The sequence below is a fragment of the Ambystoma mexicanum genome, chromosome 13 (assembly GCF_040938575.1).
Source record: "Ambystoma mexicanum isolate Mex_15411 chromosome 13, UKY_AmexF1_1, whole genome shotgun sequence".
In the NCBI taxonomy this organism is placed as follows: domain Eukaryota; kingdom Metazoa; phylum Chordata; class Amphibia; order Caudata; family Ambystomatidae; genus Ambystoma; species Ambystoma mexicanum.
The window spans coordinates 229,110,541-229,132,690 of NC_090938.1; the positions used below are offsets into that span (position 1 = coordinate 229,110,541).

Below are 22,150 nucleotides of genomic sequence, written 5' to 3' on the forward strand. Positions count from 1 at the left end.
ACATTATTCCGTCAGTAGGTAATACTCCCTTTTCACGAACAAGGGAATATTCCTGTGAGCCAGAAAAGCCAGAGTAGAGGGGCCCTTCCTGTCCATCTTAAGAGTCCTGCGCTTCACCATTAAAGAAGCATCAGCACTCGAAGCCAGATCAGCGCCTCCGTGGGAATCAGGTGAGCGTGACAGAGGGGGAGGTCTGTGTGTGTTTTTTGCCTTTGGCGGGAACCAGGAGGTATCCCCGCTGAGGCTCCAGAGTTCCTGGGCAGGCAGGAAGTGGGGGAGGAGTGTTCCACCCTCCCCCTGTGATTTGTCTGCCAGAGTACCTGAATAGGTCCACCTCCCACAGGGTAACAGCTAAACACCCGTTTTTGTAAAATGCTGAGAGAGATTGCAGAGGAGTGTGTGCTGGAACTGTATAAAAGGTGAGGCTTCTGGAGTGTAAAGCAAAATAAACACAGGAAACAGAAGTAACCAAAGAAGAAGATGACCAGAGATGCCTGCAGACCCTTTGCAAGACCGTGAAGTGACCACTGCTGTCCTGGTCCTATTTTCGATCTGACAGAGGAGCTCTGAAGAGGGCAACTCCTTCCCTTTGGCTAGTGGAAACTAGTCCCAAGACAAACTTTAAAACAAGCTATCTCCCAAGGTCCTGCGAGCTTCCAGAGCTGCGGAACCCCAATAAAAGTAGACCTGTGGCCCATTTTGAGTGCATTGTCGTGGAAAGGCTGAATCCATCCAAATCTGTGCTGAGCCCATAAGGACCCTCCAGAGATCCGATCCAACACACCCATACCACCTCATCAGAGTGTGGGACTGCAGGAAGCAAAGAAGATTGACCGGGTGATCCATGGCCTTTGTTGGTGCTGCTGAAAAGGTGCCAAAACCGCAGAGTGAACCAAGAAATTGCTGACGGTCGTGCTACAGGTCCTCCCTCGAGCGGCTGCTGAGAGTAACCATCCATTGTCCTGCCTTTCATCACCAGACTAAGGAATCAGGAGGTTGGGTCCATAGCTGCCACATCACGGAGGAGAAAACACAAACACTTTCTTCAAACCAAAGGTCCTGTGGGGCAAAAGGTATTGCTTTCCTGATTCCAAGAAGTCGCTCCAGAGTGTTGGAGTGCACATAGAGGTGTCCAGGGCAACCCCTTCTTATCTCGGACCCAAGCTGCTGCTTGTGCCCCCTTCTCGAGTCTGTTATTAGGTCTCCTTTGTTAGTTGATAACTTGCTGCTTCAATAACTTCAGACATTGGAAGAAATCTGCAGGAAATCTTCATTATTTGCTGTTTGCTGGGACTTCAAGCCCTCTCCGAATTGCCTTTAGCTAGGGTTGTGTTTTTGGACTTGAAAGACTTACCTGGCGAAGAAACCATTTCTAGAACCCTGAATTAAGCTCATGTTGCACTAAACGCTTATTTTCCTCTCTTTAAGTGACTTTTCTATATGTTTTAGCAGAGTAAATGCATTACTGTATGACCTGTTGAAAACTGCATGAGTGCAAAATTATCGATAATACGATAACCTTGTCTTTTCACTTTCTAACGTTGCTACAATTATAACCGTGAACAAACACAAAAATGAAAGTGCCCTTTGAAATGTGTTATCTAGTATTCCTAAGTGTTCTACCGTAAACGTCTGAGGTATTTGAAGTGATTTTGGTGTAACTAGAATAAATATATCTTTGATGTAACTATACATGTAAGTGCTTCTTTGTTGTACCTGTCTAGCAAAGATTCAGAGTACTTACCTACAGCTCACATCTTCCTCTTAAGATAAGCCTGATGGCTCAGCCACACTACCAAGGTCCCAAGCTAGTACAGAGTGATACTAAGAGTTGGGGATCTACAAACCACTAGGATAACTCACTAAAGTCTTACTGCCAGTAGGACTTTAGGAAAACTTCCCTAACACCCACTGCGGCCAGATTAAAGCAACTTTGCTTTAGTGCAAGTGCAAAGTTGCACCGTATTAGTACTAGACAGAATGCACTATCCAAACTGTGAGCTGTGTGCTAATTATGGATGAACCAGCGGATGGATGGATGGATGGATGGATGGACGGACGGACGGACGGCCGGCCGGCCGGCCGTCCAACTGGGCTGATATTTGGATGGAAGGCCATCTGGACTGATATTGGATGGATGGATGGATGGATGGATAGCAACTGACATCAAAGGGAAAAGGGGCATGCCATCCTGCACACGAGAGGAAATCACTCCAATATCTGAGGTTGAGAGTCTATTAACTGTCTTCTCTAGTGATACTGTATCATCTAATTCCACTCCCCCAAAAGAAGCCCAACCATCAAGTAACTCAACACTAAAATCTTTTCATTAAATTCCACAAAATCCCAAATCCCCTTCACAATCAGTATGTTTCGAGGGACCTCAGCCCATGTTATTCAGTTGCCTGATTCAATAGGAAAGGATGGGTTATTCCAATCTATTCCCAAAATATCCTGTTTCTGTAATTGAGTTTTAAGTCCTGACTGAATTATAGAGTGATACTCCAATCATGCAGGATTCAAATCCACCTGAAAACCTACATTTACAATCCGGGAGCAGTCATGTTGTTCAAGTCTTCAGCTCCTCATCCCCTAAAATGTCCAATCGTAAGGAGTGTCTCAAAGAGGGCAATTCATCTATAATTGAACCCTTGCATGCTCAGATTGTATAATTAACAATGAAGTTAAATTTAAGAGGGAGATGGACTAAGGGCAACTAACTCTGCATTACAAGTGGATCTTTGATGAACAGTACACATCTGATCGGGCTAAGTGGCTTTCAACTTTACTGACAACTAGGTCCATGTACTTGTACAGCTACCACTTCCGAATCCAAAATCACTTTCAAATGAATCACCCTAAAAAAGGTATCTAATAGAATTTGGCATCCTCTTGACTCCACAAAGGCATCAAATGCCACTGAAATCACAAGTTTAGTTAATAACCAAACAAAAGATTTATATTCAAAACAAACCCCTTTAAATTAGCGAAACAAACCCTGCCGTGGAGTCTTGGGCTACCTTGGTCATGAATTTAGTACTCCCTTTGAAAATAACTACCCTGCCATACTCACGACTTGTGTTCCCAAACTCTGTGTGGGGCTAGAGAAAATAGAGAACCATTGTTAAATAAAACTATCCATTGGAAACACCACGTAAGTGGGTGTTTTTCACGTCTCACTTCAACATTGTTAACCATAATTTGTTTAAACCACAAAATCTAGCTAACTGATACAATTCCGCTAGGTTTACAAACTGAGACACTATTCAAGGGCCATAGGGCTATTGAATACCTGTTTTCTACTCCCCTTAACCCCCATTGGAAGCTACATAGAATTTGGTAGTGTTCATCACAATCAAAATTAATTTGCTTAAAAAATGTTCCTCTTTGATCCGTGCTGTGTCACTATGAGTCCATCAAGAAGGGTTGACATTTTTAGGACTTCGCTTGATGACACTGAAAGAGAGTCACAATCTCCACACCCCACACTTTGTTACCATGTAAACGCCTTGGCCAGGATCCCACTTCCAATGGCTTTATAAATGGCTTAAAAGTTATGTCATTGAATACAGTGGGTTTATCACCTGAGTTATAGAACCCTGATTGGTTCAATTTACATTAGCAGGCTCATTAATCTCTCTCCAGGAGACATGGATATCTGTGTCTGTCGCCAAGCAGGAATTTGCTTTGTTATCATATTCCCGCCCTCAGAAGGTCTAGTGGGCACCCTGGTAGGGGGTTATTAACTTGCCTGTTGATTTGAATGCCAATGCTAAAGTGGTTGATCTGTCATCACAAGACACAAACATATATTAGGTTAAAATCCTGACTAAGAGAGATACTGCTCTTCAATATCTATAATCGACTACGAAGCACCTCAAACATTCCACTGCCTAAGGCTGAAATACTGGAATTTGGCTCCTATAAGGAAAAAAGGGTTACTGCAAATCATGATTGTGGTGGAAGATGTTAAGGTCCAGTTCAAACTTATTAAGTCCCATCAATATTTTCCTGTGGAGGAGGACGAGGTTTGGAAGATTCCTCCTCTTCATTGTCCCTTTACACCTTTCAATTACCCTTTAATGTTACACCTTGCAGCGTTATATCCCGGAGTAGATTCCAGGACAGTGAAGTACTGGTGCAGGACGATATTCCAGCAGAAACTACTTACAGGTCAGCCAATTGATCAAGCCATAAGGATTACATTCTTACTGAATTGGAGAGTTGGGAATTACTGACTGATGTTGTGTCACTGACAGTATCGAGAGTGATCGTAATCTCTTTAATTTTCAGCTGTCATTTATGCAATATGGCACAAAAAAATGCCTGAACAAAACACCCCTGCAAATTCTGAGATTGTGGCTCCTTCAAATAGGAAAATAATGATTTGGTCCAGCATGGACTGAGAAACTCTGGTGCCACAAAGTTAGTAAGTATATTGTTTTATATGTCCGTAAAGTCTGTTCTACTGGATACATATGTAGAGCCCTACAATGAGCTAGCTGACCTTATAATACCTTTTCTTTCAGAAGCATCGTCTTCTACTAGAAGGTATCTGTAGAAAATTTCATATGAGAAAATACAGAGGCTGAAAATACTGAATTATTTTATTTGCATTTTTCGATTTTTTTTATACAAAAATAAATTGTGAGAGGGGCAAGGGGATAGAATGGGATGGGAGAATGTTGGGAGGGTAAGGGGGATTGCCCCGCATTTAAAGTAAAACAATTAGAGTAAAAATATGTGGCATTCTCTGACTCTGTATTTTTGATTTGTACTTTTCACGTACATCCCTACCAGTAGGGGCCTTCGCCACTGGATTTCATAGTTTGATGTGGATTGTCTTAGGTTGAAATTTGAACTCTCAGCAGTTGTCAAACACAGTGTTTTGTTAAACTCTGAAGGCAGTTCAACCGTGTACTCATTTAAATAAGCTTGTTCAAGGGGAAAAAGAGGAAGCAGAGTATATTAGATAAGAAATGATATGCTTACTTGAGCACATAATAATTCACACTTCTTTGGCAAACCGTTTCAACTGTTTTCGAAGAAACGCCCTCCTGGTGACTGAATGTTTTATATACCAGCATGTGTTACCCAATAGCCAAATCTCTATTCTATGGATGCTAGCTCATTTACTTAGCTTAAAACTGATAACATCATAGAACCTCTGTCCACTTATGATTATCAACACTTTTTGTTAGATGGAATCTCGACAGACCCCTCCCACCTCTCTAACCAAAGCATAAAGAAATCCTCTGGATCTGATAAACCTTTGAATTTCCTTTTCAAGCACTGGTCACGTGTGTGGGTACCTTACCTGACCAGATTATTTAACACCATCCTTCACACCGTAAAAACGAAACCGGGAACTACTGTCACCATGTATTTAATATATGGTCTATGTAAATTGTTTGGAAAGCTTTTGTTAAATTGGTTTTAAAATTGGATAATAGAGGGTTCAATTATTGCTGATTTTCAAAGAAAAAAATGTTTAGGTATTTTCCTTTTGATTCAGAGATGTGTCCATCATATGTCTCTATATTTTTTTTTTATTGATTCACACACCGCTTTTGATTAAGCACTTAGGTTTAGTTTATGGCTATTCTTCTAGGGTTTGTTGTACCAATGGTTCTTTTATGTGCTATCATGTAATTGCACCATTTGATAATTGTGTGAGTATATTGGTGGGCGGGTGTAGGTGAGATCTCTGATCCCTTTCCTGTTGAGATGATCATCTGGCAGGGCTGCTCTATAGCCCTGCATGTTGTTTATTGTGAATATTAATTACTTTGCTGCACATTTGTCTTCTTCAGAATCAGATGTCACTAAATTTGGAGGAGGTAAAGTTAACATTGTATTATTCACTGATGATTCAATTTTAATATCCAAATCACTGATGGGTCTACAAAAACTCAGACTATTTTTGTTAGAGGTGTGTATCAAAATGACTGTTAGTTAATGTGAGCAAAAACAAATATTTGATTTGTTACCGCCAGCAGCGCCCAAAATCTGAAGAATGAGGTTGTTGTGGGTGAATATATATATGTATATATATATTTTTTCTTACTGTTTTATTCTCTGTTTTCTCCTCTTTCTTCTCCCTTCTCCCTCTCTCTTCCCGCCCTCCTTTACTTTTTCTATGCACTCACTCTATCAGAATTGTCCCTGGACCTAGTATGATAGCAACAAATGTTTGTCTCCTCCCCCCTCCCTTTACTTGTTCCCCCCCGCCCCCTCCAGCACTATCTGAAATGTCATCAGGCCTAGTGCGATAGTCACTTGCTTTGTTCCTCTCCCTCCTTTCTCCTCCCCACTCCCTCACTTCTTGTTAATCTCCGGCTCTACCAGAAATGTCATCAGGCCTAGTACGGTAGTCGCCTGTTGTTATATAGAATACGCTGACATCATTGTCAGTGGAACTCATCGGTAATAGAATGTTCCTATGAAAGGGAGCGTTCATGTCATTCTACTCCCGGCGGTCCTGCATTCCGGGGGCCTACAATAAAGCTTACACTAAAAGCTTATACTTGTGTGCCTATTTATCACAATTGGTGACGAGGAGTACCCAAAAAAGGCCCCCGGAGCTTGTCCGACCGCACCGCCGGTGAGCACTGCACCCCTACAATACAAGGGGTGATGAGCGATTGATGACGCCTTTGAGCTGCCTGCCGTAGCCTTCCCTGACCACGAAAGAAGAACTGTTTGAGGGCAATGCAGGTATGATGAAGATTGAAAGTATTATCAATCCTGTTGGAGCGCTGGACGTGAAAGCATCTTATGAATTGTGAACAAGTGCGGGTGAAAGCATCTTACGAATCGCTAGCCAACGGCAGACGCTAGCGATTCGAGGAAAGGACCTTGGAGCGTCAGACTGCGTGCAGCCATTTTCCATGTTTGTATTCATGTTGCCGTGACAACGACATTACAGAGAGAGTACGGAGCACGATACGAGTGCCGTCTCTTGGGAAATACTCCGATAACATTTTATTGGCAACAAATATGTAATTGTAAAGACTGCGGGCCAGCAAACATTGCAAAAAGGGTGCCAAGACACATACGTGGGCTGGGAAATATCTCTTCTAGTGCTCAGTACAAGCAAATATTTCTCAATTATATTTATGCCCATGCCGCATACTGTGTGAGTTCAAAGCCCACCAATTAGAGTGACACAGAACTGGCAGCACATTTCATTTCCAGATTTACAGTACATTTCCAAGCAAATCGTTTTAACAAGACATCATTCAAGGACATCTAGTGCACAACGCTTTGAGAGAGGCCACCAAGCCTAACCACAGAATTATCTGCAACCATGCAAAACGCCCCGCCTCCAATAAAATTTCTTCCATGTCCCGAGAACCCTGCGTGCCCATGGGAGCAATGGATTGATGGCTTCCAAGTATATTTGAAGGCTATTGGTGGAAATAAATTCCACAATGATCTCAAGGAAGCGACCCTATTAAATTGTGCGGGAGCAGAGGCCCTAAGGATATTCAGGGCGCTTCCTGAATCCGATGATGCAGGAGGGGATGGCAATCGCAAATTTCAGAGTGCACTAGCCAAACTTGCCAAACACTTTGGCAATAAGACTAATGTGGTGCTGGAGAGGTACAGATTCTTCTCTAGGAAACAACTGAAGGGTGAATCAATCGACACCTACATAGCATCCCTCAGGGCGCTCATGTCAACCTGCAGCTTCACAGGCGTCGGAGACGAATATTTAAGGGACCAACTTGTGCTAAATGTAGCCGATCCACGAATACAACAAAGGCTATGGCAGACAAAAAACCCATCATTAGACAAGGCCACAGATATAGCGAGAAGCATGGAACTGGGCGATCGCTGCATGAAGGAAAGGTTTGACAAAAGTAGGGAATATGGAGGTGAAATCCATTGAAAATACTCCTGAAGAAGACATAGGTGAACCTTTAGTGGCAGTGGTGAGGAGAGCATCAACATATGGCTCAAGACCCAACTCCAGGAGAGGAAGAATTCCGGATAATGGCAATCAAAATCCAGGACGTTGCCAAATGTGTGGCTGGTACAAACACAACGACACTGACATAGAATGCCCGGCGGCAGCTGTTGAGTGCTACCGATGTAACCAAATGGGACATTTTGCAAAAGTCTGTAGAAATAATAGGTCTAGCAGATGCACCAGATGACCCTTCGCCAGGACACCGGGAGGCACCGTGAGAGTTGTTGGAGCAGATATGCTGACCATCAATCAAAGAAATCCACCAATACAAATACTCACTGTCACGTCCTTACAACCATCTAAAGGTCCCTGGGTCAACATGCAAATAAATGGCATATCTTTGCCCATAATGGTAGACACTGGGTCCCCATATACCATGGTGGATGTTAAAACCTTCCTTGGTGAATTTTCTGGCAAGATGCAAGACATACAGAACACTGCAGTAAGAGCAATAGGTTATGGGAAGACCCCCATAGACATCATTGGGTGTACATGGGTTAAACTCAAATTCATAGCAAGACATGGTTCATCTGTGGTAGGTTGGGAGGAACAAGCCTCTCTCCGAGTGAGAATTCACCCTGGAGAAGAGATCCCCATATTAACTGTATTGAAAGACAACATTGATATCAAGACGGCATTGGCGAAACAATTTCCTAAAGTGTTTAGTGGGAAGATCGGACTCCTGGAAGATTTCCAACACAGAATTGTCTTGAAAAAGGGTGCCTTTCCAATAGCCCACAGGGTTCGTGGAGTTCCTCTTGGGACAAAAGAAGCGCTAAAAAATGAACTCACACGCTTGTGTGAACAGAACATCATGCAGCCCATAGAAAGTTAAGAATGGCTCGCTCCAATAGTGCTAGTGAAAAAGCATGATAGCTCCATAAGAATGTGCGTCGATCTGAGGGACCTGAACAAAAACATCTGGATTGATAGGCATCCCCTTCCGAACATATCTGAATTGTTAACAACCATGAAGCCGGCAAAATACTTCAACACCCTGGACCTATCCTCGGCCTATCATCAAATTGCCCTGGAAGAGAACTCAAAAAGCATCACATCATTTGTCACTCCTTTGGGGGCATTCATGTTCAGGAGAATGCTGTTCGGACTCATATCAGCTTCAGCTGTGTTTCAGAGGTTGATGTCACACCTGTTTGGGGGCCTGGAGGGCGTACATTGCTTCGAAGATGACATCCTCATCTCAGCCATTACAGAGGAAGAACACAAAACTGATAGGTGTCTTACAAGTGATCCAAAAAAGTGGCCTCACTCTAAAGTTGGACAAGTGCAACATTAAATGCAACAAAGTGTCCTACCTTGGTCATTCCATAGATGCCAAGGGCATCAGCCCCAAGAAGGAGCTAATGGACACCACACTGAGCATTGCGGAGCTGGAAAATAAGGATCAATTGAGGAGTTTCCTCAGTATGACGGAGTATTATTCCAAATTCATAGGGGACTACGCCAACAAAACCAGAAATATGAGAAGCCATGTGAAGAAGGCAACCAAGTTTGTGTGGTCTGCTGAGTGTAAGGTCGAGTTCGAAGAGATAAAGTCCAATAACAATCGAGCGCCAGCCTTGGGAATGTTTGACTGCAAGGCCACGACAATCATATCGTGGATGCCAGTAAGGTCGGTTTAGGCGGAGTCCTAGAACAGCTGCAAAATAAAAACATGGTGACAATTGCCTTTGCATAAAGGGTGTTGAAAAGAGCAGAATTGAATTATTCCACAATAGAAAGGGAGGCCCTAGGAGTGAAGTGGATCCTGCAGCATTTCAGGAACTTAATCTGGGGACTACCCGTCCTGCTCAGAACAGACCACAAATCATTAGTGCATGTCCTCCAGTCCAGAACACCCCACCTCACATCACCGAGAATCAGACGATGGATTCTCGACATTATGCAATATAATATTCATGTGTGTCATACTCCAAGTGCACAGAATCAAGTGGCTGACTGCTTCTCCAGGTTATCGACCAACCAAGACACTGAGATGGAATGTCTGGATGGAGACATCATAGCTGCCATAAATCCGTCCATTCCCAGAGACGAATGGAAAAACAATACCGGCGCTGATCCTGAACAACAAGAGATTAGGAGAGCCATAGTCAATGACTGGAGAGGATCTGGTCAAGTTCTGGCAGACTTCATGTCCATCAAGGAAGAAATATCCATGGATGAAGAACACGTCTATAGAGGCGATAGGGTAATTCCACCAGTACAACTTAGAAAAAGACTACTCGACTTAGCACATGAGGGACACCTAGGGAGGAGCTTGATCAAGAACATAGTGAGAAGCAATTATTGGTGACCGAACATGTGGAGAGAAGCAGAAGAAATTGTCAAGAATTGCTCTGCCTGTGCCACAAGCGACAAATCCAAGGTTCTGAGAAAAACACCATTACAACCAGTAGAAGCCCCCAAAAATGTATGGTCCAAGCTGGCAATAGACATCATGGGTCCATTTGAAAACCTTGAAGCTGTTAGAATATACATCATAGTACTCGTGGACTACACCTCTAAATGGACAGAGTGGGGCATATCAGAAACAAGCGTAATCACGAAAAAGACCACATACTTTTTAACAGAGGTGTTCAACAGAGAAGGAGACCCCAAGGAATTAGTCTCTGACAATGGATCCCAATTCACGTCATTGGAATTTCAGGGATTCCTCAGAGATAGATCAATCCATCACATAACAACATCCTTGTATCAACCGATTTCAAATGGACTCGTAGGGAGAATGAACAGGCTAGTAAAGAGTGTGGTTCAATTGGCCATAGCCAACACATTCCTGTGGAGGGAGACACTTAAGGAAGCCCTGTGCGCATACAGGACAACTCCATACACAACCACCAACGTTGAACCGTTCACCATGATGCGAGGCAGGGTTGCATGCAATCGACTTAGACCCGCATGGATTTTCATGGACACTGGAGAGGCAAAAATGAATATGGATCATGTCCAGAAAATGGTGAAGGAAAAACAAACTAAATGCAAAGCATACTACGACTCAAGAAATAGAGTAAAGGAAATGGTGATCCAAGAAGGAGACTGGGTATGCGTCAGAGAGCCCAAGAAAACACTTAAAGGTGAATCCAGCTTCAGGTCCCCGCAAAGGGTGGTGAGCTGTCATGGCAAGTCTGTGGTGTTGGATGATGGGAAGAGATGGTCCGGTGATGATCTAGTGAAAATAGAAAAAGATTTCAACAGACCAGGCACAAGCAAAGACAGAAGCAACCGATCTAACACAACCAAAGACAAAGACATACCATTGGAGGATAATTTTGGAACAACAGAAGCACCTCACCATGGGAACGAAGAAGATGACAAGTTCCCCGATGCGAGTGATAAAACCCCAGTTGGAGGACTGTCCAAGAGGAATCGGAGGGCCATCCAAAACTTCAACAGTGACTATATTTACTACTAGCAGTGCTTGTCACAGTATCCTTTTGCAATACGAAACTATTGTAACGTTATTTCCATACCAATGTTGAGTTTACAAAATAGTTAATATTCCTTTCCTTTCCCCCCTCTTTCCCCCTCCCTACTTCTATTCCCCCCATTTCCCATCCTCTGATTTATATAAGAAGGGAGATGTTATATAGAATACACTGACATCATTGTCAGTGGAACTCATAGGTAATAGAATGTTCCTAGGAAAGGGAGCGTTCATGTCATTCTACTCCCGGCGGTCCTCCACTCCGGGGGCCTACAATAAAGCTTAAACTAAATGCTTATACTTGTGTGCCTATTTATCACACCTGTCTGTTTCCCATTTCCTTCCTATCTGTGTTTTAGCTCTTACACTATCTGAAATGTTGTCACGCCGGGTACGATAGTTAATTTCACATTTTTGTTGTTCATGGCCTGTAAGAATGTCATTGTATTTTCCCTTGTTCCCTCCCTTGCCGTGAAGTGCTTTGAAACACAATGTGTATAGGCTCTATATAAATTAATTATCATACCATATCATGGATAGAAGTGGGGGATAACATCAGGGCAGATGAATGGAAGTCAAGACGGGGTGGAGGAACCAAAGAGACCAGAGGAGGGGTGAGACCAGAGGAAAAAGCAGAGGGTGCAATATTACAGAGTGGAAGTGACACAGAGGAGAAATCATCAGGGGAGAGACTGATACGGAATAGGTGGAAGAAAGAACATCAAAAGGAGACAGGCCTGGGATGTTCATAGCAAAGGGGGTAAAGAGGAAACTGGGGGCATAACATCAAGGGTCAAGAAAAGGTCCCATGTTGGGAAAGAGAGACACTACTTAGCAAAAGTAGGCAGGTTAGGGCATGCCAGGTCAGCCCTAGCCAGGACCAGAAAGTGGGGGAAAGAGTGTGCAGGGGCCAGATCGGTAACTGTGACATTAAAGAGGTAGGGAAAGAGACACTCAGAAGAAGCTGTAACATGAGGCCTCTAGGGATGCACAAACAGCTGGATTTGAACGGTTGGGTTTAACGTTATTTATTTTCCAAGAATAATGGCTTCACACAAAATGTACATAAAGGTGAAAAACAGAAATGCTATATCATCGACAAACCAAAGTTTTTTTCACTCTGGGCAAAGTACAAGTCTTCATATGCTAACTAGCTGCAGGCTTTTCTGGCTCCCGTACTTATGGCTATCCAGTACCAAGCCTCTTTCCTGGTTCAGAAAGGAGCCTTTTTCTTGTTGTCCTACCTGGAATTACTGCTGTGTTGCCTCTAGCAATAGTAAATAGAGCTCAATTTGGAGTTTGTGCAAGGAAGGCCCCTAAACTCTTCTGGTTTCCTCACCCTTTCTCCACTTCAGCAGTGTGTCCTTGGGTGTATCTTCCCCTCAACTCTCTCAGCTACCAGCAACCTTCCTGTCCTGATCTCAATCCTCCGCCCACGGTCAGGTCCAGCCTATGGCCGACCTGGCTGATAGAAACTTATATTAACACGTTTTTCCTCTCCACCACCTATGGTTTCAATATCCTCCTTTTTCGGTCTACCACACAAACCTGAGGTTACCTGAGGTTACTTCACCCCCTGCTGTTATAAGCTCCTTCAAACCTTCGCCACATTCTCTTGATCTTCTCCTAACACCAACATCTCATCTAGGTCTTTGCCAGTTCCTCGATCTATGACTACCTCTTCCACATCATCCATGTCTTCACCCCCTCTTCTAGATGCTACACCATCTTTCAATCTTTCCCACCTCCGCCTCCTGATGTTTTCATCTCCTCCACACTCTCTCCAGCTCCTCCTCCTGGCTTTTTGCACCGTCTTGCCTCCAGCAGTCTCCTCCGCAATCATTGTAATACTTTAAACACATACAGGCACAAGTCACACTCTCCTCCAACAACCCTAACTAGTCAACCAAGGCTGGCAGTTTTGATTATGACATCCCTCCTTTGGTAGGGTGGGTCGCAACCTGGGGGTTACACTGGGAGTTAATAAGTGCTGTGGATGAGTACTTCCCTAGTGCAAAACATGGATTGTTGAGAGTTCAGAGTTTTGACCCAAGTTTAAATTTGGAATTTCAGACATTTTCGATATTGACTCTATGATTCTGATCTCCTCTGAGGCTTCTGACACAGGATTGAGGGGGGTGCTGTCCCTAGTGTGTGAGTTGCTTATTGGAAATCAGTACGCTCTCAGTATTGTGTGAATTAGGCTTGGCCATGGTGTGCACGAGAGGGGGATACTTTATTCTGCCGAGGGTGATTTAACTGCTGCAGGCCATTGCAGTGGCATCACCGCTGAATGACTAAATGTGTTCACACTTGTAAGAGCAAGTCTTACACTGTTTCCTTGAGTCTGCCATGTTCACTGCTGGTCACATAGACTTTCAGAGAAAGATTCCTGACCTACCAGGTGAAGCAGTAATTATAGTGCTTGCCTCTACCACTGATCACAGGAGTGGGCTATCCCTTAAAGGCAATCCCTTCTTTTGCACCATTGGGTGTTTGCATCTTTACATTACAAGATTTCTAACTTGGGGAGGTTGAACTCTTCTAGTCATATGTAGTGTGAATCCTGAGTTATGGCAATGTGACTTTCGCCTGCCAAATGTCAGTGACCGCCATCAGGTGACATGGGCATCGTCCCTATATCATCCTGGGCACAAAATCCACTTGCACTCTGGGGCGCATGGCCCTGTGAGCCACTCGCCTAATGATACCCAGTATAAGGCAGGACCTTGACAAAAAGACAAAGCACACCTCAGGAGCCCGTCTCTGCCTCTCCTTACTTCTATGTCCACTGATGCGTCTTCTTATGTTACTCTACGACAGAGTGAGTCAAAAGGTACGGGACCCCAGAAAGCCTGCCTCTAGTTTAGATGACAAAGAAGAAGGATTTTTGTCACCCCAAAGACCACAATGCCTTTAAGGGGAGAGGTAACCCCTTTTTTGAACTGTGTACAAAATCGGGACACTTGCTCTGAGGTCAGAAATGCCCATGCACCAGCATCCCATGAAAGAGATAATGGACACAAGAAGTCTCTGAGGTGAAAGTGTCCCAATCCCAATTTGAAGAGCACCATCCTATTATTTTGTTTGGGAAGATCTCATTTTTATTTGAGTTGCCCAACCTTATAATACACCATCCAATAAAATGAGTGAACACAACATTAGGACTTGCCATCCCTTGATGGAACCTATGAGATCAAGGTCTCCTATAATTTGGTGAGCTTAGCGGGGAGTAGGAGGTCAAATCATCAGCCGAGAGCGAGGGGCTGTGGAACAAAGCTCAAGTTGGACAATCATGGCCTACTCCAAAGGGTCATAGATAGCTTTTCTGGTTATGATTGGAGACTGGAAACAATATTAAAATAGTAGGAAGAGTTAGCCAAATCGTGAGCAGTTGTTAGGTCAAGTAAAGAATGCAGAGAATAGGGGAGCAAGCTTTACTTCAGTTATGAAAGGGGAGATGTATGGTTGTCCTTAGCTGTTGGATGGCTAAGGCAATATGTGATTGAGGGCAAGGGTGGAAGGATGAGAAAGAGTGTGTTGCAAAGTAATAGTCAAAAGCAATAGCCGGTGCAGTATCAAACTCAATCAAGAAGATTTTGATAAAGTGAGCAAGCGATGGGAGCTTACATGGAGGTCCTTACTTTGGAAAGATTGGGGACCACAGAGTCAGGCTTACATTTTCCTTTGCTGATGGATGGGGAAGTGGGGAGAGAGAGTGGAGGAGGATCATAGATGGTGACGTGGACAAGTGAGTGGTAAGAGGGTGAGTCATCTAGCAAGAGCAGAGGAGATGAGAGAGGAAGATAGGAAGATGAGGCCACGAAAGTTGGCCATTGTGCGGGTGGTTGTTTGAACTGACCATGGAGTGGTTTGAGAAATTGATTGTTGTACAAGAATTCTTACTAATACTGGAGCTAGAAAGGGCAGATTGGAGGTAGGTATGGATTTAAATCATGTGGATCTCCTTTTTGAGAAAAGGGCAGTTTTAAATGCTGATGGGACGCATCCTGCGGCAAGGGGAGTGGAGAGTTACTTGGAACCATTTGATAGTGTGTTCGAGCAGGAGGTGCCTGCACTCAATACTGAAGCAAGAGGTTCACTATCATTAAATGGTCAATCAGAATAAAGCAAGGATTGGCCGAAGGATATTTTGCCTGGTTCTTCTTTTGGCTTAATACATGTTTCAGATACCATGTTTGCAGTTTTACCGTAAATGTCTATGTGGGTTATTTTAATCTTCTCTATGAAGATTTGGTGCCATTGTAATGTCATCTCTTAGCCCCCGGCATATGATTTTCATCAGTCAAATGCTAGTTCTTCTTGTGGGGAGCTGATAAATAAAAGTTCCTAAGCTTTTATGATCACTTTTTTAAATTGTCCTGTATATCTGTTTAATTTAACCTTGCCTTCTGTAAATGGACATGCTGTTTTCATTCCAGCAATCAAAAAATTGCTCTGCTTATAATTTCTTCAAGGTTCGTTTGTATGTTTTTATGGCCTTTTTACATTAATGACAAGGGCTTGCCAGATCTACCTGGCTGTGCGGCGTTCGCTGGAGGAGTGCAGCAGCAGCAGTGTTTTTTTTTTCTTTTTTTTTCTGTTTTTACTTTCGCCGGTGCGGCAAACACAGCGGACCTAAGCCCCGCCCACCAGGAAGTGCGGGAAGTGCAGGCAGAAAAGGAGCCCCCAGCCGCCCTTGCAGCGATAAGCCCGTGCTAGACAAGGGCTTGCCAGATCTACCTGGCTGTTCGGCGTTCGCTGGAGGAGTGCAGCAGCAGCAGTGGTTTTTTTTTCTTTTTTTTCTGTCATTACTTTCGCCGGTGCGGCGAACACAGCGGACCTAAGCCCCGCCCACCAGGAAGTGCGGGCAGAAAAGGAGCCCCCAGCCGCCCTTGCAGCGATAAGCCCGTGCTAGACAAGGGCTTGCCAGACTCTACCTGGCTGTTCGGCTGTTCGCTGGATCGCTGTGTAGCTACGTCGGAGTCACGAGAGGAGCTGCACGACCATCTCCAAATGGGTCGCTTGACTAGTGAACCGGCGGAAGGGGGGACGGAGTCGGTGGCAAAACAAGGCTTCAGGTAAGAAAGCGCCCGGCCTCACATCCAGCAACTCACTCCAACCCCTCACCACAACGCCCCCTGAAAGAGAGACTAGTACCTACCTTGAAGCAGACGAAACTCCCTTTTATGAAGGAAAGGACTATGCTAGACAGGGATCCACTAAACCCCCCGCAAGAGCTGCAACAAAACTTGGTAATACAAGCTCAGATATCAAAAGGGGAGGGACAACTCACTGATGGAGACTCCCCGGAATCAGCGCAGGAACCCACAATAATGCCATATGTGTCACCCAGTACGGCGGAAGAAAGTGAAGAGGCTCTCTCTTCACCACAGACACAGTCAAGGGAGGCACAGTGGGACACGCAGGACCATGACCTTGTTACTTCAACACTAGAAAAGAGCCCTCTTATGCCAACAGGGAACCTACCTGGAACAGAAACAGAAACAGAAAATTCCCTTGAAATACGGTTGCCAGAGGAATCTGGTCCATACTTAGAGAGCAATCAGACTATAACAGAGCAATATTCCGCTCACCCCACTACTGCAGATTCACCTAACCCAGCTAATCAGCCGATGGCTCAAGCAGCTCAACTGGGTGAGGGTGTCGAGTTACCAGAAGAGCTTCAGCTAATGAATAATATGGCAAGCGGAATAAAATTGACACCTGAATCTACACCGAAGGTCAAACATCTGCCTAAGCAATTCGAAACGGATAAGCATATTCCAGACATAACCTCTGAGGTAGAGAATAACGGGGAAAAGGATCTCCTACCCCGGGTTGGAAAAATCCCTGGGACAAAACAGCCAGACCAAGGGCTCAACAACGAAACTCTAATCAAAGAGGTGGAAGGATTAGAGTCAGTAAATAAAGAGACTTCTACCAGCACTGACACACAAGAAACTCCAACAAAATTTGATGCCTCGGAGAGCTCTTTAAATCAAGAAAAAAGGCGGGCAAGGCAGGAGAGAAATGCTCTGGAGCATTCCCACGCCCTGCCCCAGGAAAGGTTTACATACGAACCTGGGATAGGAGAAATTAGTGTAAAGGACTTAGAACTCTGGCAGGATGAATCCCTCTAGCTAGAGAAGATAGATTCCAGGGAACCTTCATCTACCGGGAGTCGAAAAAACAAAAAACACCCAGAGGAAACCTCTGTAAGTGAGAAAAATCAAACGGTCCAATGGGCTGTTGGAAGATCAGCGGTCACACCAGGCACAACAACAGGGAATGGAAGAGAGGAACGCAATTACACAGAGAAAGTACCACAAAGCAATTTAAGCCTGGCAGAAAAACTCATACAGGACATCTCGATCCTGACTGGAAAAATCACGTCGGAAAAAAGGAAAAGTCTATCATTCATTAAAGAAAAAATAGACGCACTTGACGTGGAGGCTTCCGTCGAGATGTGGACTCAGAGATCCCGTAGAGCAAATGAGAGTGCAACAGTCACTGCAGCAAATAATTTTGACAATATGACCAAAGAATCTCCCAACCAGGGCTCTTATGAAAACTTGAAAATAAAGATCGATGACAACTCATTGGATAAAATTAAGGAGATCTGTGAAAAAGGGAGAATGGAGGATTTAGCCCACATACAAAACGTAGCAATGGCGGCTTTGAATATCACAATTGCACCATATCTCAAGCTATATGAAAATATAAATGACTCTCTGCAAATGGTCCTAGCAGTAAACACCAAAACAAGGGAAGAAACACTGGAGATGGACAGGTCATTAAAAAGACTCGAACAGAGAATGGACTTGGAAGCAGAAAAGTCCAATAAATGGCAGGATAGGCTAAGTGATATAGCCCGCCGTGACTCACAGGAGAAGCAACTACTGATGGAGGCAATACTGGAAGCCCAGAAGTGGCTAATACCATCCATCCAACAAGCCCTGGCTAACAATTCAAAGCCCGGCGAACCCAGAGTAGAACCAGTAAAATCTTGTACTCCAAAAGATCTTTCAACAGCCGCCGTGCAGGAAACTACTAACAAGCCAGTAAAAAGAGGACCTCTTGCCCTCGTGAAGGGCTTAAAAAAATCAATAATAGTCCATGAAGACAAATCCTCCTCACTTCCTAATAACCCCCTACAACTGATAGAAAAGGTCTCAAACTACGAAAGCTCAACACCTAGCTATGAAATGTTTCAAGAAGCCAAAAAAGAAAACAAACAGGTAGCTACAATAGGAGATAAAACAGCTGCAAAAGATCGACATAATAAACTGGGAAAGAAACCGAAAAACCAAGCAATGAAGAGAAAGGAATGTGGCTCAAGAGCTTTCCTAAGAAACATCAAAGTGCCAGATAGAGATACACAAAATAATCAAGCAAAGAAACCGAGGCTGGAATTGAAGATAATTGATCTAAGCAGTGAAAAGGAAACTCTATATAGCCCCACTACCGGGGAAAGAGTGAGTGGATCAGAGACTGAAGGCTATCTAAGCGACTTGATTGAAGTTATGGAAGAGCATCAAGAAGACGAACGCTGGCGAAACATAAGTCCTTCAGAATGGCAGCAGATTGATAACCAGTTATACCATCATGAACAGGAAAAAAAGGCAAAAGAGGAAAAAGAAAAAAACCGGAAAGTAACAGAAGGAATAGTGAAAAGAGGGAAGAAAGGAAGTTTATTGAAGCAAGGAAATACCCAAGAAGGGTTACAAAATATGAGAAAGTCCAAAAAACAAGAGCTGAAACCACAGGAAAAATAGAAGAAAGTAAAGGAAAAGGGCAGCAAAATGCGAAAGTAAGAAAACGCTCAAGGAGTGAAGAATATCAAGTAAATAATCAAGATTCTAATGAGGACTTCTGGACTCTATTGGAAGACCGTCGCAACTGGAAATGGGGTGCAGCTAGACGGCCCTCTGGAGCTGACCCTAGAGTCAAAGGGAAGCCGCAAAGAAGGAACAACACGGATAAACAGCACCAAAAGGCGGTAGGGAGTAGAAAATCCCTACAAGAATCACTCACGCTCAAATTGGAAAGAGCGGCAAAGAATTCAAAAAGAATAATTCTGAATAGAAAAAACGTGATTTCCATCTTTAATCAACTGACTATCCTAAGGAAGATATCAACAGACGGCATCCTGATAATCGAATTTCCGGAGGAAAAAAAACCTGATGTGATAATATTACATCTTACCTCACAAAGGATAAAAGAGACCATCTGGAAAGCGAAAGAAAGGCTAGCGGAAGCAGGTTTCAGATTATCGGAAGTTGATCCAGTGGCTAGAAGTACAAGAAGATATCCACATGAATACCCTGGAAAGGAAGATCAGAATTCCAGGTCGAAATTACCTCAAAAAGAATTTAGCAATGGTGACTATAAGACACCTGAAAGAGACAACAGGAAACGGAGACATGAGGATAACAACAAAGAAAGAAAGTTGGATTATGGGAAAGACGAGAAAAGGACTCCAGCGTCTAAACATACCACGAGCACTCAGCGAACTAAATATCCTGATAGGGATCATCAGCGGCAAAGGGCAAAGGTGCCTCAGCAGAAGGGGATTGAAAGTAGGGCGGACTACAGACCCAGGAATGATTCCCGGTGGGAAAAAATGAAATTCACGGTGGACAATTCAAAGTCAACAAAAACAACTCATAAGGCCACGCTGGAAACACCAAAACCGACAGAAAGATCACACAAAAGCAGTGTTCAAGCCCCGAAGCGAACTGGAGATGGCGAACTCAAATACGAAAAAAAGAGACAATAGGACAAGAAGGAGGCAGATAGGGGAAATTCCCTTCTAGCCTCTTGGAACTCTAGGGGATTTGCAAATCTCTTTTCAGGAGAGTGTGCCTTTTTGGGGAAATATGATATCATCTGCTTACAGGAATCATGGATAAGAAACCTCCCAATTTGTGAAGGCTATGAGGTATACATGAACCCAGCAAAGAAATGAGCACTAGGCAGACCACGTGCGGGCCTATTGACACTAATAAGAGGTGAAAGTGACCTCAACGTAATATGTCATCATACGCCCAACCCGTATGTCCAGGTGTTAAGGCTAAAGAAAAAGATGAAATCCCAGGAATTGGGAATCTTCTTAATAAACACGTACTGGAGCCAAATGGACTGTCCAACGGACTCTTACTTATCCGATATTATGACTGAAATTGACAAATCAATGATAACGGAAAGAAATCAACTCATTCTTCTCTGTGGTGATCTGAACTTAAAACTATTGGATTCAACAGGAAAGATCAAACCGAAATCCAAGCTGGAGGGGAACGCGAAAAGATGGATGGAGGCAATGGAAATACGAGAAATGAAAATCTTGAATGGTCAGACGAAAGGAGACCTACAAGGAGCCTCTACATGGTTTAATTGCTTTAGCAATGCTGTCCTAGACTACTGTTTTGTAGCGGAGAACACCCTTAGTTGGATAACCTCGCTGAGAGTCTTGAAGCAAAAAACCAGTGACCATGCTCTCCTAGAAATCGACCTCATTTGGGACACTGGGACACCCAGAGGCTCATTTCAAACACTAATTGAAGTGACAGGGGGTAGAAATCGACTGAGAATAAAGCTACCAACAATAATCAAATTGATTGACAGTTTCAAAAATCATGTCGAAAAGTATACCGAGGAGGTTGAATACAAATGGCTTCTCAAAGAATTTGAAGTGCAACAGAACGGTACAAATAATCCGACCATAACAAGAAAACATGCATGTAATGCAGAGCTGGTGGCAAAGAGAAAGGAACATCGCGCAGCACTTAGAAGAACTAAAACAAAGCATTGAACCGAACAAGGAGGAATCAATTTGGCAATGTAAACAATCATATAAAAATTGGCTGTCTAATTCGAAAGCATGGCATGCACAATGTGACGCAGAAACAATGTTAATAGCTCTGCAAAAAGCAAACACACGCAGTTTATGGGAGATTATTAATAAAGGCGAGGATCTCCAAACAGCCCTGACCATTTGCCAGGTTACAAAAGAAAATTGGGTAAAGCATTATACTAAGCTTTTTAACCCAATGCCTGGAGAAGAAGTTAGCTTACACCAAAGGAAAAGGAGGGAATCACCCTGGAAACGTGATTGTGATTACAATGATATCTTGGGGATCATCAATAAGCTTAGCTCTTCACAAGCAGCCGGGCCAGACGGCGTATCTAACCAACTATTGAAAGAAAACAGAGAAGAATGGGCAAAGTTTATTCTACACCTTTTTGGGCAAATAAAGAAAAATAGAAAAATCCCGTCCTCATGGAAGGAGGCCTTGGTAGTTCCTATTTTTAAAAAAGGAGATCGAGAAGATCCAAAAAATTATAGGCCTATCGCCCTCCTGGACTCTATAGGAAAAATCTTTGCTTCCATTCTCCTAAGAGACCTTAAGATCTGGGCAACGAAGGAAGGCTTATTAGATAAGCGACAAACAGCTTTTGTGAGTGGGGTGTGTACCACCTTGAACTTATTTATCCTGAACTTACTAAAGCTTCGGACCCTCGAAAATAAAACAAGTCTGTATTTGGGCTTTATAGACTTGGAACAAGCCTTCGATGGAGTCAATAGAGATCTTCTATGGGCAAAATTGAAGAGCTGGAACTGCCCAAGCGATCTCTTGGAAGCAATTCAGGAACTATATACAGGAACATCCATACAAATAATAACAACAAAAGGAGGAACCACCACGGAAAAAATTTGTACAGCCAGA

The 22,150-nt window shown here is 43.6% G+C and overlaps 2 protein-coding genes across 2 annotated transcripts in view; one reads left to right on the top strand and one right to left on the bottom strand.

The window, feature by feature from the left end:
* Positions 1 to 22,150, bottom strand: part of LOC138520122 (tetraspanin-18-like) — a 473,481-nt gene that overhangs the window by 377,120 nt on the left and 74,211 nt on the right. The window lies entirely within an intron of this gene.
* Positions 9,163 to 9,618, top strand: LOC138520289 (uncharacterized). Its single transcript, XM_069632734.1, has one exon. The coding sequence runs from the start codon at positions 9,163 to 9,165 to the stop codon at positions 9,616 to 9,618; it is 456 nt and encodes a 151-aa protein (XP_069488835.1).

What these genes read in the sequence shown, in the direction of transcription:
- LOC138520289 (XM_069632734.1), top strand. Translation starts at nt 9,163, where the DNA reads ATGACATCCTCATCTCAGCCATTACAGAGGAAGAACACAAAACTGATA.